We start from the raw sequence: 27,727 nt of genomic DNA, 5'->3' as shown, positions 1-27,727 counted from the left end.
GTAAGCAACTCCCTGTCAGGAGGTCTAATTGCTTTAAATTGGAGAAGATTATTCTCCACGTTTATTAAAAAATAAAGACTACTTATAACATTATTTCATTTTGCCAGGAAGTGAAAAACGCATTAGTTCATAAGGAACAGCATGGCTGCTCCTATTTTTATGGCATCAATTTTTAAAAACTCATCATGGTAAACAATTAAACAGAGAAGCAAATCCCATGTTTAGGGGAGAGATTCAAATCCCTAAATGGATTTTCAAAGGTCATTTCAGGCTTAAAAGATGCTTGACAGTGTCTCTCTAAATCACGTTCATTTCAAAGGCTTATCCAGCGTGAAGCAGGCAGTGCACTGCAGCAGCACCCTTTGAACTGCTGGGCTCCCTAGAGAAAAATTAATAATACAACTTTAATTCATATTTATAGTAAGATTTGGGGGGGGGGGTTTTGTTTTTTTTTTTGTTTTTTTTTTTTAATTTAGGAAAGGATTTTTTACAAAAGGAATTTTAAAAAGGGCATTGGTTTTTTTTGAACTTAGTTTTCACCTAAACCCTGTGATGAAAAAGAAAATAAAGTTTGAATTATTTTATTAAAAAATCACCCAGTTAAAAATCTCTTAACTTTCAAATGCAAGTTGTTCAAAAGATTTGGTTTGTACTGCTTTTTCATCACTTAATTATGCAAGAGGTGGGGGGCAGACAGATACTGGGAGCTGACAGTTCCAGGTTTCAGCACAATGATGCTTATTCCTCTCTCCTTTGGATCCACACAGATCCACATCTGATCCCATCAGCAGTCAGAGGCCACAAACAAAAGAACTTCACTTCACCTTCCTCTCAATGCGGGCCAACTGCTCTTTATAGAAGGCCTCTTGCCGCTTCAGCTCTGCCTCCCTGCCTTGCAGCTCCATGGCCTGGAAAGAAGAACAAAAATGCATCAGTAGAAGAAGAAATTAAAAATAAAAAAGTGTGAGAGCAAGGAAAGCACATGGGATGCAGACTGGAAGGAATTATAAATATTACTCAGGCCTCGTGTATGGGATCCCTCTTGGGGGAACTAACAAACCTCAGCATCGCAGTTCATTCTGGATTATCCCCAGAAGTTTGAAACACTCATTAGTATCCTACTCAAATTCATAACTCTGATTTTTTTTCCCTATTAAATGAAAACATATAATCATAGAAAGGTTACACTTATTGCCTTTTTCAGAACTCCAACTTATCCAAGTCTTTGTTTTTCATGAATCGTGATGTTTATTACTCCACTTCAATGTTCTTCACCTTACCTCAAAAATAAACCTCAAATCCACACTTGATAAACACTTGCTCCTTGAAGTGTCAGAAAACTTCTACAGATTTAACAGATCCCTAGAACCATGAAGAAGATCTCAACACAAGTCTATGCTGTAACATTTTTATAGCAACACAGTCTCGCTGACCCTGCAGTTGCTGTTACACACGCACACAGGACGACTCTGACAATTAAGTACGCTCTCCACACCCCACCACAACTCCCAGAGCTCCTCTGGCTGGGTGCTGCAGATTTGGAGGGCAGATGGGTGTCAGGGAATTTATGTTCCATCTTCCATAGTATAAACGCGACACTTCCAAAACAGCCAACTTGGTAGACAAGCACGTGCTTAAGCATAAGCCGGTCATCAACTAAACAATGATCAATTGTGTGGTTACAGCAACAGCTTTTGCCTTTTAGCTCTTCACAACCAGCAGCACTTAATTCCATTCCCATCCCTAAACTGAACTAGCATTAAGAAAACATGGCACTGATGGACCCCAACCAAACTTTTAAAGCTTAAAAATAACAAGCAATAATAGCAGAAGAATGGCACTTGTTTTTCTTCCCCTATCCCACCCCAAAATCTCTGTGGCCGCATAAGTTATCACCAGGCAAGAAGATCTTTCAGAACTAGAATTATTAGTCTGTTTAACATGAACAGAAACTCTGCTCATCTATAGCACCCCAGCAGCGTTGCTCTTAACTTTTAATGATGATGATACAGTCACAGAAAACGCTGGTCCAATATGATTAAGCAGCCGGGACAGAAACATCCTTGGGGGCTCAGACTTGTCATTTTACGGCCAATAGCCATTGTTAATGAGAAAAATTACATCTGAAAGCCAGTTGCTGTGCATTTCCTTCTTTCTGCTTCCCTGCTGATGGAAATACAGTGGTATAATAGAGCTTAGAAGAGATTTTAAGCCAGGCAGCGAGTGGTAGTTGATAAGCAAGAAAAGAAGTAGGAGCACATTAAATAGGGGGTTTGCAGGGGTTTGGTGGTGTGTGTCTGTTTTTAAAGGAAAAAGAAATATTTTGTTTCCTATGTTTGTCATCCAGCCAACAGGGCCAGGGTAAGGCACGAGCATCTAAATCCCCTTGCTCTCAAGGACATTTGATTAACAGGAAAATCTCTGGCTTTGGTCTACCCAGAGCTGCTATGTACCTTCCAGCCCACAAACCAGCTGAAACAGGACAGGAATGGGGATGAGGATCAGCTGCCCCATACGTGTAGCCTGACCAAAGAGTTATCACAGCAACAACAGGGGTACTGATGGGCACTTCGTAAGTGCAAAAATTATGACCAGTTCTATGATAAGAGAACCAAAGCTATCTTCTGAACCAATATCTATCTTCTATACAGAAAAGGAATCAGCAAATTCAACTGAAATGAAATAGATGTAAGAAGGCAGGGTGGTCTGGTGGATGACCAAAGGAACTTGATTCTCCTGCTGATTTTCTGCATAACACCTATAAAATCAGATTATGAAACAAGGGATTTGTATTTCCTTAAGAAAATAAATAAGGAAAAGAAAGAAGAGTAACATAGTACTGACCCCACTGCATAGTTCTGATGGAAGGTACTTTTGATGTGAAGTGTATTTCAAGGAAAAAGTCAAAAGATCAACTCCTAAAAATGCAAGAAAGTTTCTGCTTAATCTGAATAAATTAATCATGTGGCAGTGCTACTCTCCTAGGGTAGCAGAATATCCTGGGAGCACAAAATCAATATATGTAACAATACTGATGGGCAAGAAAATGTATTCTGTTTCTGGCAAGACATGGATATGACATCTCTGGAAGGGTACACAAAGCAAATACCTAATCTCTCAAGTGGGGTGCCGAGATGTAGACACATTACAGGTGTGCTGCTCTACATGATGGCAACCCATGGACTCCCAAGCAGACCTGACTGGAGCTGAGGTGCCCACAGAGAACAATGCCTCCACACCAATGCGCCTTGCACCAGACATTCTATTAGTGACTTCCCTAGGGTCTTGCAAAACTGACGTCAAAGAATCAAAACCAAATCACCCAACTGCAGACTACAACCGCAGCGTACACACCTTGCTTCCCTCCAAGTAATTTCTCCTATGCAATCTCCCATTGTCTCCCACTTATTGCCGGTAAGTTGTACGATGAACCAGAGGTTGCACAGAAAACTTTTCCTTGCAACTCAAACATATTTTCAATGCCTTGCTTGTTTTCAAAAGCTGCTGATGTGTCAGTGCATTGAAGTACACTGAGAAACATTCTATTTGTGACAGATCTGCTTGAAAGTCACTGTTTCCCTCTATCCCCAGCTGTTATTACTAGAAACTTTAGTACACTTTATGGTGATGTTTGAAGTATGAACGGTACAGTTGGAGCATGTGTCATTTGAAATATTCACTGTTCCAAACTAGGTTAGGCAACAAGGGATATTTTTGTATGAATACAGGATATTTATTAAGAGTTCCTCTAGTCCTGCTGCTTATTCCCTACCTGAAGGCAAAAGCCTGTGATGTCCCAGACAGAACTGGCTGCCATGCAGATGATTACAGTTTCACAGGGGATTCAGACTGCAGGTGCCAAACAAAGCATCAGATACACTTTTCACACAAAGCCCTTTAGAACTAAAGAAGGAAGGAGAAGGGAAGACATCCATGATAACACACTGGTTTGAAAATCATATATCAGAAAGCTGCATTTCACAGCGGAAGCTATAGCTGAGCTTGAACATATCATGTAAGAGACGACCGAAGTCCAGAGATGACATCTGAGAAACTGTAGTGTAGAACACAGCAGAGCATGATGTCCAAGAAGCATGAAGACAGAAACAACACTGAGGGAGGGGAGGAAGAGCGTAGTTAGTTGTAGAACACATGAATGCACCCAAAACATGGAAAAGTATCATGGGACAGCACGTTTGCAAAAGAGAACATGTGCAATAGGGATCTGCCCTCTGTATAAAAAATATGTAGTCAAGAAATGCTCAAGAATTCCCTGCAACATTTCAGAAGTTATGAGCATTACATTCTTACAGAAGCACAACGAAGCTATACTACTAGCATGCTACTACAGCTTCCATTGGTGTTGATCCTTGGACAGGTTGGGGGCTCTTTCAAATTGTTCCTACATTTTATTCTTTACACTTTTTCCACGGTACAAAGTTTTTCAGGTTATCTCAGTGCTGCTCTGAATGGTGACAGAGATAGCGCAGAGCCATTTGCGATTCCCTGCCTCGTCCTCTTGCTTTATCAAATAACCCACTTGGAAACAAAACGTGAAAGTGCATTTCTAGAGCTATGCTTTACGTACTGCCTCGACTAAAGAACTCAAGCACTGGCCTGCTAGCTGCCAGGCAGCCCAAGAGAACTATCTTACAGACTTCTTAACTGAGGTAAAGAAATATTATTGGTTCATTCTCTATGAACAAAGCCAGACACTCTTATCCTCACCCTGAACCAACACTAACACGCAACACATCAGACTGTGCAAATGATCTTCTAGAACTGGGCTTCGCTCTAGCTACATCCATCCACAGATCAGCTTTGGCTTTGCCCCCTACGAAATATCACCAATTTTTATTATTTTTAATCACAATCCCTTCTCATCACCTCGTTAAACATGAAAACCAGGAAGGAAATCTGCTTGAAATAAAGGGGTTCTTGGCAGGGTCAGACTACAGTGGCACCAAGGAGTAAAGTCAAGCAATAGCACAGCCCACAGACAGGCTGCCATCAGGCTGGCTCTCTCTGCAACACTGTTGGGATTCTGGGATTTGAGGACAAGACTGTATGGTAGGAAAAAAAACCACCCCTCCCTGCAAAGGGCAAGTTGATCTAGAAGGAAAGGTTCATACCTCCATCTATAAATAATTTCCTCAAAGGCAAGTCACAGCACTTGGCAAGATTGTTGCAAAAATATTTATCTTCTTGGCAAAATACATTCACCAGTCACAGATGAACTAGGGAGACGATGCCTAGAGAACGAGTCAGAGGCAATCCAGGGAAAGAAGCTACAAGGATAAAGGAAAGGTCCTTAATTCTCCATCAAATGCCTTGTTTCTACATCATCTTGTCTTTGCTGAGAGGAATTATCAGCTTCCCTCAAAGGTATCCAGTTACATCTCTGTGGCAGCACAGCAAAGATGTTTTGGCTGGGTACCTCAGCTTGCCATCCTTCACAACTGCAAATTCTTCTCTCTCATGCTTTCCCATGTCTCTTCCAGCCCTGGTAGCAGTCCAGGTGGCAGGAGAGAAAAACAAATGCTATTAAAGGCTCCAAGACTCAAAGCAGGAATTGACAGCAATGCACTAAAGAACAGAACTAGCTCCAAAATCAGCTAGCTGGCATGTTCCTGACCAAGCCTAAAGGGAATGACAGAGCTGGAAGGGCAATACTGAAACAGTGAGAGGCAGCCTGCGCACATCATGCCTGGGACTGCACAGCAGGACTTTACAGGGAGGCTCGTACCGGACAAGTAACCATGGGGGAGCCTTGACTCAACCTCCATTTGCATCAGCAAAAATACCACCAGTGCTGTGGAAGCCATCCTCAGTGGCTACTCCCAGACACACCAGGCCTACAAAAATCACTTGCTTTTCATTCTTTCTCTCACTGTTGAAGGCAGGTGACTGGGCTTTGTTTTGCTTCAGAATCCAGATGCAAACTCACGGCCTTAAAAAGCAGTACCGGTATAACCTTCATTTCCTCCTGCTTCTGCTGCTCTCTTAGCCAACAACACACATCACCAGATCCAGTTTGGTTTCAGCAGCTGTAAGCTACACAAAAGGAACCAGTGAAAATCTTTATGGAGGAAATAATATGCAATTTTCTAGCTGAACACCTTTTAAAATGTAATGACAGAAAATAAAATCCTGCATCTGTGCTCAGCAATAACAATCTGTACGCACGCAGTAACAACATGACACTTGGAATAAGCAAGATCCAGACAAAAAAAAAAAAAAAAAAAAAAAAAAAAAAAGAGCGCTTACCCAGGCGTCCAAATCCACAGGCTTGGAATAAAGAGAGCGCAAGAGAGAAAGAAAGGGAAAGAGAAGAAAGAGAGAAATCAGTGATTTATGGAGGCTGCCTGCTGCTGCACAATATAGCTTTTAGGATGACAAGTTTAGAAAAGTTCCTTAAAAATGAAAAGCATTTTAAGCAGTGCAGTGCTGTCCCCTATTGGGAACTGTGCTTCTAAAGCCAAACAACAGCACATGCACCCCCCACAAATAAAAACGAAGTAAAGCCCCCAAAGACAGCTGCAAAATGGCCCTGCAGGGTGGAAGCTAAGGGAATACAGCTGCCAAGCAGCCAGTTTTGGGAGCCATGCAAGGTGCTGCACATTAGAGATGCTGATACCCACAACATGCACCAACAAACGAGGTAATGCCAGCTATACTCAAAAGGAGGAGGCCAACTGTGCTGTTTCCAAATTACCTGCAAAGAACAAGTATCCTTTTGCAAGGGCATTTTTCAACGCATAAGCTGACCTACACAGCAAGTCATCTTCTTTACTGGACTATTTCAAAGAGTGCTTCCTAACAGAAAGCCAGCTGACTGAGCAGATTTCCAACCAGATCCCCCTCCATAGGCAACCAAACACATCTCTAGTGCACAGCCCAAACCTCTGCCAAATCCAAGCTGCCTTCACCTGCTCCTTCTTTTGTTGGCAAGCCTATTCAAGTATGAACACAGGCAGATCAAGCAGGCTGCAGTACCACCTCTTATTTACTTAATGCCACTTTTTACTCACACAGTAACCCAGCAGCAGCAAAGCAAGTACAAGGCAATAAACGTTTCATGCCCATAACCACCTCCTTCTGAAGCAGAGGCATTTCTGAGGCAGCCACAGCTCTGCTCTCATCTGCCGTCAAGGGCTGCAAGCCTTCCCTGCCTCTCAGGGCTACATTCAATCAGCAGCACGCTCGCTACGCAGGAACTTCAGAAAGGCTACCCTTTTGTATTACGATTATTTATTTGAGGGGAGTTGACAGGGCAGGAGGAGCTTTCCGCTTGGTCATAGTTCAGTGCCAGAGGGAGCAGACGGTGGAGTGTAGTATGTTTATGGGATCTGCCATCATTTTAATGGCACAGAGCGACTACTTCAGGTAACTGAGGGATGATGTGTCATCAGCTATGTGTGTCATCCATCCTCATCCTTTGCAACAGCTGAGAGCGCTGGAATCAAACAGCTACAGTTCAACTGGGGGAAGCCAATTCCCCCCTTTCTGCAGACAGGTTTGATGTAGCAGCATCAAGCCCTTGGCCGAACAAACCCATACACAACAGGTGCTCACCAGTAACCACTGACCCATCTTGACAAAAGCTTCATTTGAATAACATTTTTCTTCCTGCTGATTTCTACAATCAGGACAGATGTGCTTCGTTTTGTTTTTACATCTTAGCAACTGCAAGGCTGTCCATCCTCAGCAGATGAACAGGAGGAACACAGGGCTCTTTACGGTGCATGTTATTATTTCAGCAGGTAGGTCAGGCACACCAGTAGCTCTTTACTGGATTTACATCTGTCATCCCCGAGGTGCCTAAGCCATTAACTGTCATTTCCCTGGGGGACAAACACTTGCATGATAAAATGAACACAAGGTACTAGCTCAGTGGCACTGGACAGTTGCTGAGAAGAGAGGAAGGGCAAGGAACCAGCCCTATCACCCAGGGGTGGTCCCTTTTATATCCCATAAGATACAATACATTATAGCAGAATTACAGTTTTAAGAAAGTCAACACTGTTACTAACCACAGGGCATCTCTTCTGCAGGTACTGCCAAAGGCTTTAATTTTGTCACCTTTCAGGAAGGGGAAAAAATTATTACTCCAATAGACAGATACACTCCACTGAATGGAAACAGGAAAATTAAAACAGGTTTAGATGCAGTAGGACATATTGCCGCATTGGGAAAAAATAACTACATTTGGAATGAAGAACAAACTAAATAAATAATACAAAAATGGAAACTCAAGAGGGCTACTGGTTTAAGTTTTGTTACCTCATAAGCCTGTGCCAAGATCTCTTAGCAGAGCTGCATTTACCAGCCCTGACCGACAATAAATGACAAAGCATGTCCACTAAAGTTTTCAAAGTTTAAGCAAACTCTTTAATACATGAGCAACATCTGGGTTCCTTGCTTCCTAACTGAGTTTCGCTTCCAGCTCTTAGCTGGGGCCTTGTGGCTTTATAATCCCTGCCCTGGGACTCACCACCTTTCAGCACCCTCGGTACTGTACTCTTCTGCTAGAACAAGGGTTAATTCCTCTTCCAGGTAACCCACTGGATAGCAACCACAGGAAACCAAATAAATACTGGACTTAATCGTTTGGAGTCAAAACCAAACCAAGATATTCCTTCTTGACTGTAGCAGAGGCAAAAGGTTATAGAAACAGGATCTCAAGCCAAACTAGCAACCACCGTCCTAGGTATTTATAAGGGGAAAGAGGCAGAGTCCACTTGGAGAAGACTCTGGCTAGATATGGGAATTACACAAGTCATGCATCTGTGCTTCCAAGAACCTCACATTTGAGCACTGATTCTTCAAGCAGGTGATACTTTCCCACTTATGTATCAACAGTCCAACTTTCAACGAAATCATGAATACAGCACCCAGTTAGTACTTCACACATATGGACAACTTCCAGCATCTTCTCCCAAATCCATACACCACATCACCCATACATGACTGCCACAACAGGCACATCACTCCTGTCTGTCACGGTCTGCGCAAACATAAAAACGACAGTAAGCAATCACAACAGTTCTACAACCGGCAGTGGGAGAGGAAGGGATCAGCAGGACAGAGCAGGAGCCTTAGGAAGGGGCAATGCCTCTGTAATCTGACTGGAACCCACATCACCCTAGATGTCCATTACCTCGCCATAGTCAATAACTCTGTCATCTAATTTCACTACAGCGTGACCAATGACTCAAGAATCCAGACTAGCAGCTTGGTAGAGATCTCCTACTTAAGAACTCAATACGGAGTCTTTTTAGGGGCACTGCCAACTTTGGGAGTGGAATACAGAGTGGGAGATGCGAGAAATGAGAGGCAGCAGGTGCCCAAAACCCAAGACAGCTGCTGGCAACAACTTTTGCACTCATGTCAGTATCTGAAGAGCTCTGCAGCACATATTCTAACATCTTGATGACCAGACTTCATCACTGAATGAGCAAAGAGTCATTTCTTCTTAAGGCAATAATCCAGCTCTAAACTTTTCCACAATGATAGGAATTAGAGCATTTACAGAATATATCTAGACATTCAGTATATACTCCAGACCCTTAAACGTTTCCAGTTTAGTGGAAAATTGAAGTAGTATCAATATTAAATGTAATGAGAGTCAGAGATGTAACCAACTGACAAGGGAGAGGAAGCAGGAAGAGACACTGAACAGCAATCAATTTTGAGGAAAGGCTGTGATGAAATTGCTCAACTCTAATGTATACAGAGCATACACAATTCTACAAACATGAAGATGGGAAGCAGTAGAAAAACTCTGCCCTTTTATGATTCAGGGACAACTGCACTTCTGATTCTTACAGCATTGCTGCAAATAGGTTTGCAGTGCTGAAGGTTGATAGTTTTCGTTTAAAACAAAATAAAGAAACCTTTTTTATCAAATCCAAAGTAAACCATCTGTTTTCATTGCCTGCTTTAATACTTCAGCCCGTTCCCACATTCTCCTTCTCCCATCACCACTTCTATACGTGCATACATACAGAGTTTTCATTTTGCAGACTGCCAACGGACGAGGCATTCAACGTCTATAGAAATCTTGCAGAGTCCAGGCTCTCCAGAGACGTATGCTCAAGATGCTTGTTTCTGATAGCAGGTGAGTCAACAAACCCTCTAAATTTTCACCTCCTTGCTTAAATTCCTACTCCACCTGTTAAGACACAAGAATCTCCAACTTCCTAACCAATTTAGCCAAAAAACCAAAAAACAAAACAAAAAAAACACCCTCAAGAGAGAGCATCATGAAATTCTATATTAATTATGACTTCCTATCCCAGAATATATTTCAGACTCTACTCAGTCAATGAGGTATTTTCTCACAAAGCTAGAATTAAAGGCCTCTCAACTCTTCTTGGATTATTTCTAGCTCATAATCATTAATACAGACTCCTATTATGCTAGCCTAAGGGTAGCATATGGCTTTCTAGGGATAGGACAGACGGGGGAAAATAACAGTTACACATGCCTACATCCCAGTCTCATTTCTGTGCATGCATATGGGGACATAGCTTTCTCTTGCCAGATTCTTAAATACCAAATATATTAGCTTCCGAGTCAAACATAGTACTTCAGACGCAACCACTGTTTTGCAGAACATGACATGTATAATCAACCTATGTAGCTCCAAGCAGCAAAAATGAACGATGTAAGTTCAGAAGGAATCCCTTCCCACGCTTGCTCCCAGACACTACATGCAATTTTTACCTGCCTCGGAACAAAACACATTTATAGGCACCAGCCAACGGACACAGGCTTAGTACAGTGCAGTGAATACAGAGTTCCTGCCACGAGATTAGAAATCTAATTTCTTTTTATTTAAAAGAGATTATTTCAAATACTATATACAGTTTAAGAGAAATACAGTTGACTTTGGGGTTGCTTTTTAATACAGGCAAAGACCGTCTTAATTACACAGTTGAGCAAGAAGATTCTTGAAAGCCTTCAGTTATGGTCATGCATTCCCTGTCTCTATGAATTCCCCTGCAAGTGCAGAGTCAGGTGCGTTTCCAAACATCACAGTTTATGTCTTTACTCACCTTGATAGACTTGTAAATTTTCCTGTCCTCCCAGCTCTTTCATCCCAGACACATGCAGAGCACGCATTACAAAGCGTCGCAGGGTCAGTTTCTTTCTGGGGGCAGAATACAGCCTACCAGTTTGCCAAGATGTATGTGAGAAAGACACACAGTAATCAACATTTAGTATAAACCAAGGGGATTCCAAAGCCTTACAGAAAGGATTACAAAAAGCACAGGGGACTCAAGTTAAAGTAAATGGTCTGGGCTAGTATGTATACACAATCATGCTTGTAGTAAGGTGTTACCTATGGAGCAAAATGGAGTTCAAATATGGAGAAAGGTATCAGAGGCTGCCCAGAAAAGAAAAAAACATAGAAGTGAGGAACTTTGCCAGAATCTCCCTCATTTCTATGAGCACTAAAGAGAGAGGCACTCAGCCCTAAATTTCCCCACAACCAGGTCTGAAAATGTACCTCGGTCTCCACCTGCAGCATTCCCTACGTCCTGGGCCACAGTCAGTGCTAGGGAAAGGCTACCAATTAACTTGTGGTTTTAAGCTATAGATAAAATGTCCACCAGAGACGTTGATTCTTGCTTCCAAAGCACCTTCAACCCACTGTGTGTTTTAGGAGGAGAATATACTGGCTCCCAAATATATGCACTCTTGGCTCCTCACAAGGCTGCGATCACAGAAAATGCTGCAAGGTTGCATCTTTTCATGAAGCCCGAGTACATCATAATGAAATCATCTGCAGAAAGAAGAGTGTAGATTCAGCAACAACAAGGATTTTAGAATATTGTAAAACTGTATTCTTTATTTTTACATTGCAATCTCCTGGGCACGATCGTATCAAGAGCAACTTGCAAATCTATGTCACTGCCAGCAAAATTTCTATTTTAATTTGATAGGACAACTTGCAAACAGCAGTTGTCCACATTGTGGAAGTGCTTAACGTTTGTAAGAACTACAAGAACTCAATGCTGATTCAATGCCCATTTACTGGGCAATGCAACAGATTCCTGCTCAAGGCAGACGGTTTGGAAAAAGCAGGGGTGGAGGGAGACCATTCTCTCTTTCTATGATGGAAGCAGGGATCTCTCAGCAAGGCTCACAAGCCCGGTGTCGCTGCTGTCGAGAAGAGGGTACAAACTGGGTGCAGCAGGAAGAGTTAAGCAGTTTGAGGAATCTTCCTCAGGAAGAGAAAACATTTTGCTCTCAGTGGAGCTCCTGAACCTCAAAAATGATGCTGCACGCCAAGGAACCAGAGAAGTATTTACTCCTGGACCTTTTGACCAAAATTAAGAAGCCTGAAATTCAGCTTTAAAATAGCGTATGCTCTAAATAGAGCAGTCAGATGACCTGACAGAGCGAAGATTCACGCTCCTTGAGTTTATACATTGAAAGAGTCAATCCAGCCCAGAGCATCACAGAACGCTGAAGACAGATTGCTGTAGGAACTGTAGTAGATACTATTTACAAACAACTCCCCACTGTTTGCTCTCTAATTATAGTTGAGGCACATACAGTCATTTACTTTCTGTGAGCTCCTTTTGTATGCTATACCTCCAAAGTCAATGAAAGTAATTTTAAGAACCTGTTGATTGATTTATTGATCGAGTAAGTTGACCAGTGCAGTAAACAAGAAATAACCAGACAGGTAAGTGATTTGATAAATATTCCTGGAGACTAGTCACTATATGCACTGAAAATCAGGAAAAAAATAAGCCCTCAAAGGCAGGTTCAGGCTTTTTTTAGAATCTATATTAACAGTTGTCCCTAAAACTTCATTCCTTATGCAGGCCTGCTTGGTCAAGTGCACTCCCCAATCAAATTTTGGGATAACCCTGTACGATCCAGTATTAACTACCAAATTCAGCAGAAGCAATTGGCAGAAGTTCAGCTTCTATTACCAGAAACAATGTGAAAAGGTAGGGGGCGGAGCGGGTGTGTGTGTTACATAACAGTTTGAGGCAGGAAAGGGATAATTGTGTGTGACCAAGGTCATGTAACAGAAGAAACACAGGCAGAGACCATCATCCACAGGCAGCTTCCAGTGCTTGGGCAGTTTTCTGGTGATTCTGTAGTGAGACTTCACCACAGCTTTCACCAAGCTCCAACAGCAAGGAGCAGATTATGCCCCTGGCCAGTACTGAAAACCACACACCTCATTGATCAGCATTCACTGAGATGGTCTTATTTTTTTTTTCCTGTGGATTTAATTGTCATTTAATGAGGTTTTCAATTAAATGTGTTGGCAGCTTATCATAAAACTAAGCCGAACATAACTTGTACTCCTTCTACACTGCCTGCTCAGTTGTGTGAAGAACTGTCACCCAACTCAAGCAAAAGTCAAATTAGGATTCAACTCTTGTTGCATAGGTGTGGTTTCCTACAAGGCAGAGGAAAGGTACACTAACAAAGCAGGACATAAAGGAAAAAGCTTGCATTACTACTATTATTTGTACAAAATTTTAGATATTTTAGATAATCTTTTGGCACTGTGCTTTTGGGAAGTTTACATTTATCCCCAGCACAACAAAGGAATTAAATGTCCACAAGCATAAAATTAAAGCAGGAAAAAATCACCATTCAGATGCAGACAAAATAAATCAACAAGACCAAATTCACAATCTCTCATAACCTCTCAGCATTTTTGAAAACAAATGTCTTGCTTACCAAAACAACCTTTAAAATAAAAACATTTAAAAGTGTATTTATCTCATAATACTCTGCTTCCTGCCTGTCATATAATCTATATTACATATATATAAAACCAAAAGAAAAATCCATTCAAAGAACCAACACTCTAGTGCTCCATTTTCCACTTAGTGTTGGTTATACACTCACAGAGATCTTAAAGCATTTTAAAGGATCAAGCTCTCCTTCTCATTAGTACCACCATCACGTTTTTCTGGACTGTGGTCGTATAACCTTTGGCACCTTTTCACTCTACTGAAACAATCTCGCCTGGCAACTTCTGGTGTGGCACTCCGCTCCCCCTGCCTCTGGCTCTTCTTCCCTCACTAATTCTGTGTTCAGAACTGTGAAGCACAAAATTAGACGTTTCAAATTAAGCAAGGAGAGAGAATGAGAGAACCTTATTAAATCAACATTAGCATCAGAGTCTTTAAAAGAGAAACTCAATCGCGAAATATTACTCATCTCTGTGAAGCTCTTTACATTGACAGAAATGAGACAGGCAGCAGCTGAAGTCATCTTCCTCTGCCCCCACCTTCCTCTTCATGCTAGTCACAGTTCTTGAGCAGTAAGAGCGGGATCCTTTTCAGATCACAGCCCCAGAGGAAGCAGAGCTTACCTTGAACTCACGAGCACTGGGATTGCCAAGTAAAAGGGACAAGGTCCATTAACATGATGTTGGGGGAAAAATACACACACACACACAAGCATACTGACACACAAAAGCAGACTCCCTTCTCCTCCCAAGCTTCCCACAACACTTTTGTTCTCTCAAGTCACATTAAAAGTTACAGTAATTCTTTACCTCTCACAATGCAAAGAATGATTTCAAGTTTTAGTTTCCATTCTCAGTTCCCAATGATCAAAATTACTGACAGGACGGTGATGATCAGCATATTCTGTTCCAAAACATCTTAACTTTCTGAATGTGAACCTCCAAGTTCCTGGCTAGATATCCTTAAACTCCTTTCCAAGATAAATCACTGGAGTATCATACCATTCCCCCTTGCTGGACAATTAGACATGTGGTTAAAGCCAGAGAACACCTCTGAGGCTGCACTGTCTTTGAATACGACTTTCCCTTGGCACACCTTGAATAAGAGTTGATATTTGCACCCTGTGCCAACAGAATGAGTGCACACACCTTACCATTGTGCGGCCGGCTACATGCTTCTCTGCTGGGCTCCCACCAGAAACGGAGTGTCTTGGCAGTACCTTGTAGGGAGGGTTTGTAGCGTGTGCTGCTAAGGAGTCCTAAGGAAACAAATCCTACTAGAACAAGTACAAAAATCAACTATTTCAATGAATTAAAATCAACGTTAAGAGTACCCTTTAGCTAGGGAATACTATCCTAAGGTCAAGTGATCTGAAACTGAAGCTCAATTCCTGACGACAAAACAAAGCTTTCAAAGCATTTTTGGGGAAAACAGACTCTACTCGAACAGAAACGGAGGCTGAAGCTTTTGATCGCTCAGACCTACCACACAATGGAAACTTCTGCATCAGCCCTACGTTACGGAAAATCTGCATTTTTGCAGGCGGGTTTCGAAGTGCAGACTGTCCCTACCAGTAAAATGGCGTCTGGAGAAGCTGGGGTGCTGGCAGTTCTGATACCTCTTCAGAGCTGTAATAAAAGTGACCACGTCCTCATCTGACAGCCATGCTTAGGTGCTATTAACTAAGCACAAAGTTGTTCCTACAGCAGAGCCAAGACAGAGTGCACCAGGGAAACAGGAAGACGGGGGAGGATAAAAAAATAACACTCACAAAAACTAGTGACAAAAATCACCAACTCTGTTGTTAAATGGGTGTCCATTCAACATCCTTGTTTCATAAAACGAAATGCTTCATTTTTACCTCAAAGGGCAACAGTAGCAATACAAGACTGCTTGGAGCCTTCCAAAATGAAAGGGTCCAATGAAAACAAGCAATTTACCATTCAATTATAAAAGCTGAAAAATGGTGAAAACAGAAAAGCCAGAACGAAGCACTGAACCTGCTGTCCTAGGGCTGTCCTCGATGCCTTTTCATGCCAGTAAGAAGCCTTTACCGAAATACACTTAATGGTCTGATACATGCCTTTCTTCCAGTAAAGGATAACACTAAGCAAAAACTGAAAATATATTTTTTCCTATTCTTTGCTGTGGTTAACTTTCTCCTAGCCTTTCCCCAGCAGTCTGACACACAACTAGAAGTGGCCTCCCGTCGCCTTCAAGTCCTGCTCCTTGCTTTTGTAGAGGTTATCAAATAGCGCCTTTAATTCAGTGGCACTGTACCTGTAATGACAAATGTCTAAACAGAATTATAATAATTGGGGCTTACACGGTTAAGCATTAAATATAAAAATCAAAATTAATAAACCAATATCCCTAAATATGAACACATTAGTTCACAGGATAGGATACCATTCTCCTGCAAGGCCCTCTTCTCTTGCACACAAAACACAAGAATGTCAAAATGGAGGAGTGTCACTTCAGCCGAAAAAACAGGCACTCTAATTTCAGAGCTTTCACCAGGTAAGAGAGTCGGAGTCTGTTTTTGCACAAATACCAAGTAACTAGTTCACATTCACGTGTCTGACACTTCCAGCTCTTCAGTGCTCTCATTCTGAAAATTTTTCAGGAAACAGTCAACATTTCCAGCCAAAAAAAATACACAATTTAAAGAAGAACAAACAGTGGAGACAATTTTTGTGCAAGTTCTGCCATCTAATTCTGTATCTTACAAATCATAAGTCAGTTTGGTAACTCAGCATATACCATATGAATACTTAAACTTGCTTGTAACTGAAAGCTTGGAAAAGCTTTCAAAGAAACAAAGTTTTAAAACCCCAAAAAGCATCAAGAATTAAACAACTGAAGAGTTCTAAGGCATTTTATTTTTGTTTTCTAAAAATGCACCATACTATTCACCTTCAAAGGTCTCAGCGAATATCAACACATCATGACAACACTTCTGAAGATAACTACTATTCCAAGAAAACTAAAGCACAAGCAAGATGCAGTAATTTGTCCCGATTCATACTGAATATACTAGACAGGATCATGACTGATAACAGACTCAAACCTCAGAAGAAACCAAGATTTTCATCATCCATGTATTTGTGCAGATTACTGAAAGGAAGACAGTCACAGTGTGCTGATGCTTGCCCGTTAATATCCTTCCAAGATGGCACAATCAGAAAATTATCTCAAAAGATCGAAGTACAATGGAATGAAAGGTTACACACATTTTAGATGAAGGGAAAGAGCTGGAGCAGCAAAAAAGCAATCCCTATTTCATTCTTAAGTCTCTAAGGGATTCAGGCAGCAGCAGTGAATGGTGGAAAGCCATCCCAAATCCACGTAACTAATACTGCTTGCAGTGATTAACTCACTCGAGGTGCCAGCCTGCCACCTACTACTGTCAGTGTGGAAGATTTGCTGTAAGCACCGAGAGGATTCTGAAGAAAGGAACAGAAACATTGAAAAAGAAGAGGCAAGACAGACACAAAACAATGCCAAGAGTCACAGCAGCCTTTCTTTTCAGTAGTAACTATTGGCTGCAGCACTCAGCCCGCTTCTGAGACATCAGTAAAATGGACCTGTCTCATCATCGTTCAGTTTTTCAAGCAGCAAATTGGGAATTAATATTCACAGGTTCTATGACTGACATAATTGCAATTTTAAAAGGGCAATTAATCATCAGCCACACTGGCGGTTGACTTGCCAGGCTGGTATCCTTTCTCTCCACACCTGCCAACAAACTCACAGGAGGCAAAAGCATCACACGTGTACACAGAGCCAGGAAGCGCCATTCTCCATCTTACTCCCAACCCCAGGCTCCACAACGTGTGTTATGGGTTTTGTTATTTATTTTTTTTTCTCACAGCTGTGCCCCATCAGGATCATTCACCCACCCTTTCCCCCAACAGCTCCCCCACGATGCCCAACCTGGCCATGGGGATAAGGAATGCTCTCTTCATGTTGTATCTCACTCACATCGGCCAAGAGAATGGAGACAATGAGCTCCATCACTGCCATTATGGAGCTCTCCTCGTCTCCCCATTTTCCCAAATATCTCTGCATGAACTAATATTTTTTAGGAGTGACATCTCATCCCATTCCTGCTTGCACAGTACATTACAAAAGGTGAGAGCACAGCTCCAGAGAAGCAACTAACACAGGCTCATGGAAACTTCAAACCTGGCAAGTGGTTTTCATAAGATGACTCAAAGCCACTAAGGTAGTATTGACTTCTGTGCTCTTGTGGAAAGGTTTTCAAGCACACTTTGAACAAAACAACAAAAAAAAAAACCCAAGCAGTTGTTCTGGGTATTAGTTCTGCTACTTTAAAGCCTTTCTGTGTGAGCATCAATTACCAAATGTGAAAGGTATTTCAACCAATAGTATTTAGAGAAGAAACATTTGGAAATTTGTCAGTGGTGTTGAGGTTCCCAGAAAGAAAGTTCAGAGACTAAATTATTGTGGGGTGAGTATATAACCTCCCGTCAGAAGTACAATTTTTAATATAAACACCTTTCCTGAGAGGAAGAAAGCCATCAGACTAACCACCATATTACGCCCATCTACTTATTTGGAAAGAACATAAAAGCACTACGGTGCTAAACACCATAGAAAATAAGCATGAGATTGATGGAAAGACTTAGAGCTCAGCAAGCTGTGAGGTCTTCAAGTGATACACTTAAGACTATGTCCTTGGGCCAAAGAAAATACACAACATACTTCCAGGCCAAAGAAGTCTTGCTCAAACAGGTGCCACTCCTGCCAGACAAGTGCAGCAGATACCTGGAGACTGAGGGTGTGTATTGTAACACAAGCTGTATAGTCCTCCTCTCCTCATTCCTGACAGTCAGCAACCAGAAACTGCCTTCATCATAACCATACAGGAAAAGAGTTAAATGCTTTTGTATGTGAAAGAGTAATTTCAAATCTAAGAATTAAGTCAGGATGGAAGCTGGAACACAGTTACGTATTGCACATCTTGGTCAGAGTTCCAAACAAAGGTAGCTGGCAGAACGTCTCCACCAGTAGATAATACCAATAAATGGCTTCATTCCCATCTATTATAAGATAATAAACAGGATTTGCTTCCGCATACTGTCCTCATTTCTATCAGGTCCCTCTCAAGATTTGCCATCTTTATGACAGATGCTCCAGATGTTCTTCATCCACAAACCTCAGCGCATCGTTGCAAGTTAAATGAGGTGCCTCCAGTTCATTCCTCTCAGCTTTGTGAAACTAGAGAAGTGCAATTATGAACTCCCTCCAGCTTTTTCCTCATTCAGATTTTGCACGGTTTTAGAAATCTCTTAAAGAACATTTTATTCCCAGACCTTTACCTTCCAATTACACAAGTATCATGTTGCCCACTTGCCCTCTGTTTAGAAAGGACTGACTTTGTCCTTCATGAACAAAACCACTCCTTAACAGAGAGCACAGTGTTAAGAAGTGGCAGATATTTCACTCCAGAATGTCTCTCCTCCCAGCTTAGGAGGAAATACCCTGTAACTCCTCTGCATTTCCTCATAGTGACTGGCTGGATCAAAGACTTCGACTGGGCTCTTCTGCACTCAGAAAGGGTGTTTACCCAAAACAGAGTTGGTAACAAAGCTGGAGCGGAGGGAGGGGATAGGGAAAAAAAAAAGGAAAAAGAAAACGCAAAATACAAAGAATCTTTCTCAAACACAATCAGTGCTCCTGGGCTGCTGCCTACAATCACGGATGCTTCTTTTCTTACATTTCCTCAGAAGACAAAACAAATACTTGTGCTTCCAAATTTTCCTAACACCTATAAGCTTAATGCCTCCAATCAGCACTTGCTCACATCTTTATCTTCAAGCCCATATTATGAGTTTTGATAAGCTTTTCCCTTTCCAACGTCTCTCACTCCACATGGATAAGAGCCACTAATAGAAGACAGAGACCAAAAATCCTTGCCTCTTCTATTGCCTGCGTTTAGCAATCAGCCACTGCCGAGCATTGTGCGAGACCCGAAGCACTGCCGTGTATTACACACTTATCTCTGCAAAACCACCCTGCACAAGTGACAACTTCCAGGCAGGGGGGAGGGGGAATCGTGCAGCTTTGCAATAATTAAAGCACAGACGAGTGTCACTGCTGTAGATAATTATGCATTAGCAGTGAAATTACTTAATGGAATGAAATAAACTAAGCCAAATGTTTTGTTTTAAAGGGAATTTAGGGTCTGCAAAAGGTGCCCAACTGACAGCCCAGGAGAGCGAGAATGACAGTCCTTCATCATTCACAAAAATGCCAGGACATTGCAACACCCTGGCAGACTTCCACCTCCCACCCAGGTGCAGGAGGAGCAGACGAGAAGCTAAAGAAAATTTCCGTCTCCCCAGTCATTCAGGCTCTGATCCGTCTGATGAACACCCACGCAGGGACCAGCCGGTCACTACGCAGAGAGGAAAAACTGACGTGGATCATTTCTTAAGTCAAGATACCAGCTCTGACAAAACGGATTAATTCAACCCACAGATCTTCCATAGCACACCCCCACAGGCATCCATCAGAAAAAAAAAAACCAAACATTTTCCAGTGTCAGTATGGACAAGACTCCAACCAACTACAGAAACAACAGGATGAGCAGGTACGTGGGCCACAATGAAATCACATCCTCCCAAGCAAGTCCACGAGGTCTTCCTCCATCCTCTCCTCTTGCCTACAACACAGCCCCACACCACTGCTCTCATCTAGGTGGCTCTCAACAGCGTCTTCCTGCTTGTTAAACAAGAACTCTCAAGGTCAGTCAGAATTTATAAGGCAGCCATTTCATCTTTTGTGCTTCTCTGGCTACATTCCTTCCTAAAAGCTGCTGAATGTTGGAGATTCTGCTAGGTCTGAAAGCCCTGCCAACACCAGGGCCAATCAGGAGTTTCAGGATGATACATATTAAAGTTATTATGGGAGGCAGTTATGCAGCCAGAATAAATCTTAACTGAACCTTTAAGTGGTTTTTACAACTCTTGTGTCTCCTTCTCGAAAACAGATGAAAAGATACAAATCTCCTCCCCAAAAATCTGCAGGGAATCCAGCCAACCACCAGCTCTTCCCTCAAGAGAAGATTCTGCCCTCAAAGCAATAATTCATTTCGTCCAAGGCCAGCTCGAACATCTTTATGTTTTAAACTCCAAATTACTCAAATCAGTCAGAAACTTACAATGTCAACGAAGCCCAATCTGAGATACTGCCTTTGCAAAAGCACTACATATACATCCCAAACTTCTGCAGAAAGAAACTCCAGTGTTTTTTCAGTATAGGCCTTCTTAGACAGTCTACATAGTCTGATTGCAGATAGGTAAAGGGACACAGACATACAGCATATTTTTTTTTTTTTTTTTTTTTTTTTACAGATCAGGTTTTGTAGGTAGTATCTAATTAGAAAGTTAGGATGTAGGTCAAAACAGTGAATCTTAAAGAGGATCTGAGCAACAGAGGCAGCAACATCAGTTTTGATAGCAAGCATGAGATGTCATTAGGACAGCATCTGCCACTCTCCTCCCATCACTTCCAAAACTAAACTTGCTCTCAGCAGCAGTTATCTACCCCTCCAAGAAGTACTACTAGAAACCAACTAGAGAGCTACAGACCAAAGAGTAATCTGAGGTGGCTGAGAACATACCCCATCATTTCTGTGGAAACCTGCACTGTCTTCAAACAACTTTGTCCTCCCCTCTGCAGCCTGAACACACAGCAACCTCACAATCTGCTTGATTCATGTGTTTAAGCATGAAAGCAAGCCCCGGGAAGCATGGTGAGAAAATGAAAGATAGAAGCAGGTTGATTCAACATGCATCTCCAGTTTGTAAATGATGTCTGTCCGTAGTGGCCTCACAACTCCAAATGATATATTTCTATAGAAACCAATGAACTTCAAAAACTCAGGGTAAACTCATTCTGAAAAATATTATGGTAACTCCTGGAGAAGCTAGAGTCAGAATGAAAACAAATAAGCGAAAACTGAGACATTTTATTGGTATGCAAGCAATTTGAGGGCTCAGCAGTTACAAGCCTGCCCCTGGAAAGGAGTCTTCATGGGTGTCCCTTCACTGCCACCTTCAGGAAACACTCGCTGCTGCTCTGAAAGCGCTCAACACAGCAGGAAAAGAGTATGAACCCAGCCAAGGCACCATCGCTGGCATGCAACTGAGACACACATTAAAAATCCTTAGTTCTGAAATAAGAGTACTACAGCTAGAGTCACATCCCAAAGAACAGAGGAGCAGAGCACAGAGTCTGCAAGATCAATACACCGAGCAGCTGCTGGGCTGAGGAGTTGTTTTGACCCCAAGTAAGACACATAGTTAATCTCCCAGACACTGCACGTGAGGCAGGTAATAAATTTTCTCAGATCCTAAATTCAAAGGGGCATTAGCGAGGATATGCTGCTTAGGGATTGTTTATTAGACTCCATTTGCAGCATCACATTTTAAAGGCTCACTTGAAAAGCCAAACTCCCCCCCCCCTTAAAGATAATTTTAAAAAATAAATTCAAGCAGCTTTGCTAATGAAAGCAGAAAGTTTCATAAAAATTCAGAGCCGGTAATCAAGTGAAAAAAATAATGCATAGGTCAAAAACCACATTTCAGTATCATTTATTTATTTACACACATGTGTGCACAAGATGTACCTTAAGTCTCCGGACAGGATATTGACTTACTGGTAGATGACATGAATTATCAAGCAGGAAACTTAGTTCCAAATCAGCCTGCATCATAGCTCTTAAAATAGGTGAATGACTTGCTGAACTGTATGGCGAAGCCTAACCAAGCTCAAGAGCAACATCTGCTGGCCAACGAGCAACAGTACGAAGTCAGCCTAATTATATGGAAGTTTATTATTCATTCTTACAAAGATGATAATTTTTACGGCAGTTTAAGAATGCGCAGTACAATATATTTCTTGCACAGGAAGCAGATGCAACTTCTAAACGTGTGCAAACAAGGCAAAATTTTGCCTGCGCCTGCACGAGCATGTAGCCAGAAAAATCTGTCATTCACCACTACCTGCCCACTGAGACACCTGACAGCAAAACACTGAAATTAAGAGGAGTTAAAATTCATGCTAGTGAAACTATGCTGGAGGAAATCTCTTCTGTCCAGCTGTTTCAATCCTATCTGAAGCACACCCATGGTACCCCTTGGACTACTCTCTTTCCTAAGGGAGCAGCCCACATGTGCAAGGCCTGAGGCAGAAAGTATTTCTCAACCACACTGGTCCCATCTACACAGAGGAGAATGGCAGCTAAGACCATTAGAGCTCCTTTTTCTCCAGGTGCCTTAACACACTCCTTATTAACCTTAGAAAATAAGCCTGCTATGACAGAATGACATTATTGGAGCATGGCTAATGCTCCCCACTCAATCTGGGCACAAACTAACACTCCTATCTAGATATTAACTACAATGAAAACTCTTATTTTTACCCTAGTGCATAAAATTTTATTAACTACTTCTAAATAGTTCTAAAGAAAAGAAAATGCAAGTGGCTGGTAACAGCTTCAAGACTGCACTTAGACCTTCATCACGATCTGGAACAAGGGCAGAGTGACCTGAAAGCTGGCTTCCGAACAGCCATCAGATGGGAAAAGGTGTTGAGGCATCCCACTTCTGTTACCAGCAAGAGAATTGTGTCAAATTCTTACTTGAGCAGAGAACCAGCTCTTTCTGCAGGTCACTGTATAACAGGAAATCACAGCAAGTAGGTTTTTAACAGAACTCTATGACAACCTTAAGGAGCACAACTTAGAACAAAACACTGCAAAATGCTGAGCCTTGAACAGGAAAAGGCACTCTGGCTGGGGGAGCAAATTTTTAAATTGGAGAAAACTATAGGCTGGACTGACATTCGTTATCTTTAAAATTTCAGTTTGCTTTGCAGTTCAAAGCTCTGATGCTTTTTCAGGTTTTGTACTTGAAACAGAATCCTTTTACCCTGAAAAATTAGGGAAGAGGATTTAAGAAACATACACCTTTATTTGCAGCTGACATAAGTTTTTGTTGTTGCTTTGGCATTTTGGGGTGTTGATTTGTTTTGCGATGGTTTATTCTTGTCAGTTTTGGTAGTTTTCTTCTTGGGTTGTTTGGTTTTCTGGTGGTTTTCTTTGTTGTTGTTTTAAGCATATGCTTATTCCAAATCACCCTTTTTATACAGTTAGCTGTTAAACTAGGAGAGCATATCATATGAAAATACAAAAGTGACTGACTGCTCAGGTCCTCAGCTGGGGAGAGAATAGTTTTTGTAAGGAACCATTTGCGTACTGGAAGTTTGGAAGCTACAGAGGAGACTCACAGTTCCAGATCAACAGAGCCAGTTACAGCTAAAGCAAGATGAATACTAGGGAACAAATCCATTCTGCTCAGAGGCTGGAGAAAAGAGAAAAGAGGAGAGAGAAGAAATGCAAGCCTATGTGTTTAGGAAATAAAGGGGCTGAAGTCATCTGCTGGACAGTGAACCACTTTTTCTAGGGCAAAAGTATTAAGCTGAAAATTCAGTGAATATACATGGCAAGCTCTCAGTCCCAACTGGAGGAGCACTGGTTATTTAACAAACGTGTCCTTAGTCTAATGTACTATTCAAGTAGGTACTAAACTATGGAACATTTTTTCTTCTGGACAGTAATTATACATAGCCCTGTTCTGTCTGTTTGATCAATTTTTACTCTTGACTCCTACTGTATCATCCTTCAAGTTTGCCCATTATCACAAAGTCTTCAAGGCTAAAAAGGCTCCAAACCCGCGATGTAACACGCAGACAGGAAAAAAGCCAGCTAACTCTAATTCCTTCCCTCCCTCATAAGCTTGCAGGTGTTCTATTTTCATTGACTAAAAATCAAAGAGAAAGTCATCAGCTCATTTCCTCTCCTTTAGTACAGCCCCTTTTAAGAAGCTCCTTTCTATCATGTTTACTCGGTACTCATAAATAATATCGATAATCGCAGACGGTCATAAACAAGCTGAGAAAGTATACATATATAGTACAAAGGAAACAATAACAGTTCTGATGCGCTCCAAAAGCGGAAGGAATTCCTGGCAAGTAGCAGTAGTTGCATCCAGGTCATTTTTTAAGTTGATGTAAAGCAATCAGAGCCCAAAATAACACAGGGACAGACTTTAAACAAAGCTAAACAAGTGTGCTGGCAGCTCGCTTCCCTCTGAAGCACCCATTTCCTACCTCCTCCCCACGTGCAATACATGCAGCTATTTCTTCCCTAAAAATTTGTATTAGGAAGGAGGAACACCGCGCTCACGGAAAGATAGGTTTAAAACTGCTGAAACTCCAAAATACATAAGCAGCATGCAATTAGGAAGATATTATGCTGACTGTAATAAGAAACTCTAAGGGAGCCGACCCAGCTGCCCAAGAGTTAACATTATGCATTTCTCATCAAAACCTCTTCCAAGAGGTTAAGCACACAATAGACTATCTAAAGCACAGCTAGAAAGGCTGCTTGAAATTCCACACATGTGCCGCAGCAATGTATTTCTATTAATGTCCAGTGTGTGTCAGCGTGAAGATAAGGTACCAACATCATGTCCAACCAGCCAGCTAGAGAATGGGACGCCGTGTAAAACATTGTCTGATGCTTAGAATCCCGGAGAACAGTGGCGTCTGCAATCTCACCCGCTGCACGCGTGCCTGATAACACCACCAACAAGGAGGGGCGGCAGGAGCAAACTGTCCTGCAGTTTTGGGAAAGTAAAAAGACAGAATGGGAGAGGGAGAGGGAAGAATGGTGGGAGAGGGAAGCAAACAAGAATGAAAATAAACTTCATCAGCAAATAAAAGCAGGTTTGAGGATGCCCAACTGCAGCAGAGGGTATAGACAAAGCAGAAAAAGCCTCAGTGAAATTTACTCTAGCTTTAACTTTTCTTTAAGGTGAGAAATAAAAAAAAAATAACAGCAGTCCTTATTTTGATTTCTCCCATTATACCATGTACACTCAGCCTCATCATCTAGTACAATCCAACAAAGCTATTTGTATTGGAAGATTTGTAGAAAGATGTTGTATTTGAGAAAACGTGATCCTGAACAGGACACATCTGCTCTCTTAGCCCAGACGTTACCACGAGCAGCTGCTATATGGGAACCCGCTAGAATACCCCATGGGGGTCCGTGCTGTGCACTGATGGGTGTCATCACACAGATAACATTCCAGCCCATCAGGAAACTTCCTATTAGTGGAATAGCTTGCTGATATAACCTGTAACTTACCTACCTCAGGGAAGGTAAAGGGTATGTGGGTGAAGGGGTGGAACGCAGTGATCCTGACCTGGATACCACCGTGCATCAGAGAGGCCCTGCCTCGTGCTGCACACATTCCTCAGCATTGTAACAGAGGAGCCTGCAGGCAGCTGGTCCTCAGTGCTGGCCTCTGTGGGAACTCATCTTTATCTAAAAGAGTAGCAAGATGTTCTCATGTGAATATCTTTTATGAACAGAGTTGTTTTCTTGTAAGAATATAATTGCTGAAGTAACGAAAAAGGAGGAACTCTCCATCTGCACAGCACATCATAGGAAAATCCATCCAGGGTCTGTTCAATGCTGTATGAAAGCAGGGCCCCTAGCATCTGAAGGGACATGAGATTTACTTGCTATCTATAGTCCTCTTTCTATTCTATCTTATTAAAACAGCTATTTTATTAAGCCACTTGTCAGCCTTTCTTATTGAGACCCAGGAAGAACCCTGCATTGTCGCTCTCGCACGCTGCCACCCAGTGCAGAACACTGCCCATCTCAGGTATCTTCTTTACCACATCAAGACATACATGTTAAGGCTCCAAGAAAAGGTGGCAGAAGCACCAAAGCTAATTTTCATGGCATTCAGGGAATATGACAGAATTGACATCCAGCAGCAGGTCATATTCCCACGCCACCATCCCCATCCCCCCCTTACCTCACACCTCCATCATCGGAGAGTGCAAGAGCAATCGAACTGTTCCACTCAGCACAAACTTATTTCCTATTATATTAGCCTTTTAAATTCATAGTCTTGCTCTCTTTTTAAGTAACATTTTCCAGCCAGAAACATCAAGAAAAATTTCAGTGATCAAGGATCATTGATTCAAGATTCAAACACTGCCACTTTTTAGATTTAATACAATGAATACTGGAAAGCTATCACCAAACACTAAGTTAGATATATGTAACATTCCAAATACTTATAACACAGACAAACTAAATCATAATCCAAAAATGAAGTTTAACCAAGCCACAGGGAACTACATTCTTATAACACTCTCAGCCTTTATACCTATGACAATCTCATACCACAAACCACACCACATTTGACTAATATTGGCTCATAGGAAGGAAAAGCCTACTGAAACATCCTCATGCATTACCAAATCTCCTTTGCTTGTTACCAAATGCTTATTACCTGATGCTTATTACAAAATCAGCTGCAAAATTAGAACAGAATTCTACTGCTCCACAGTAGTCTGGCAGCAAAAGAAATAGATGCAGTACTTCTTTTGCTGGATCTCTCATGGAAAAATATCAATATATTGTTCTCTTATTTCTTTAAGAATTGAGTATTTTTTAGTCATAGATAGCGGAAAAGGAAGGCTCATCTTCTCTTTTGCTTCTTAACCAATGGAATGGTTCTACAGTAACCTTAAGTCAGAACAAATGAATCTGAAAGAAGTTTCTGTGGAGTATATGAACTTCATAGACAAAAAAAAAAGTGTGAAATACGGGTACAAGAGAATTGAAGGCAAGACACGGGAAGTAGGCAGCACCACAGACAACTTCAATTTGTTGCAGCTGTAGGATTTAAAAAAGAGGCCAACCTTGTGATAAGGCCCCTTAGCCCAAGAGACTACAAAAATGAGAAGCTCAAACGACCATCAGCTGCTGAAATCTGCAAAAACTCTCCAAACACAAATTAACCTTCAGAGTCTGGAGATAAAAGACTAGCTGCAGAAATTGGAAGTTGCTAAAAAAATGCTGTAAGTGTCTG

General features: G+C 41.7%; 1 protein-coding gene across 5 annotated transcripts in view; it reads right to left on the bottom strand.

The window, feature by feature from the left end:
* The window catches only part of CHCHD6 (coiled-coil-helix-coiled-coil-helix domain containing 6), a 114,162-nt gene that overhangs the window by 74,216 nt on the left and 12,219 nt on the right, over nt 1–27,727 (bottom strand). For 4 of the 5 annotated variants that reach the window (XR_015259519.1, XM_086755235.1, XM_086755236.1 and 1 more), the window contains exon 5: nt 825–908. The exons of the other annotated variant lie outside the window; for it this stretch is intronic. Coding sequence is in view for 3 of the 4 variants with exons in the window: in XM_086755235.1 (XP_086611361.1) it covers nt 825–908 (84 nt within the window). In the remaining variant the exon portion in view is untranslated. The remainder of the gene's footprint in view (nt 1–824; nt 909–27,727) is intronic. 5 annotated transcript variants of the gene reach the window in all.

This window comes from Chlamydotis macqueenii, chromosome 10, assembly GCF_036417535.1.
Source record: "Chlamydotis macqueenii isolate bChlMac1 chromosome 10, bChlMac1.mat, whole genome shotgun sequence".
Taxonomy (NCBI): Eukaryota; Metazoa; Chordata; class Aves; order Otidiformes; family Otididae; genus Chlamydotis; species Chlamydotis macqueenii.
Note: the sequence above shows the minus strand (reverse complement) of the source record. Positions and strands in the feature narration are given on the sequence as shown.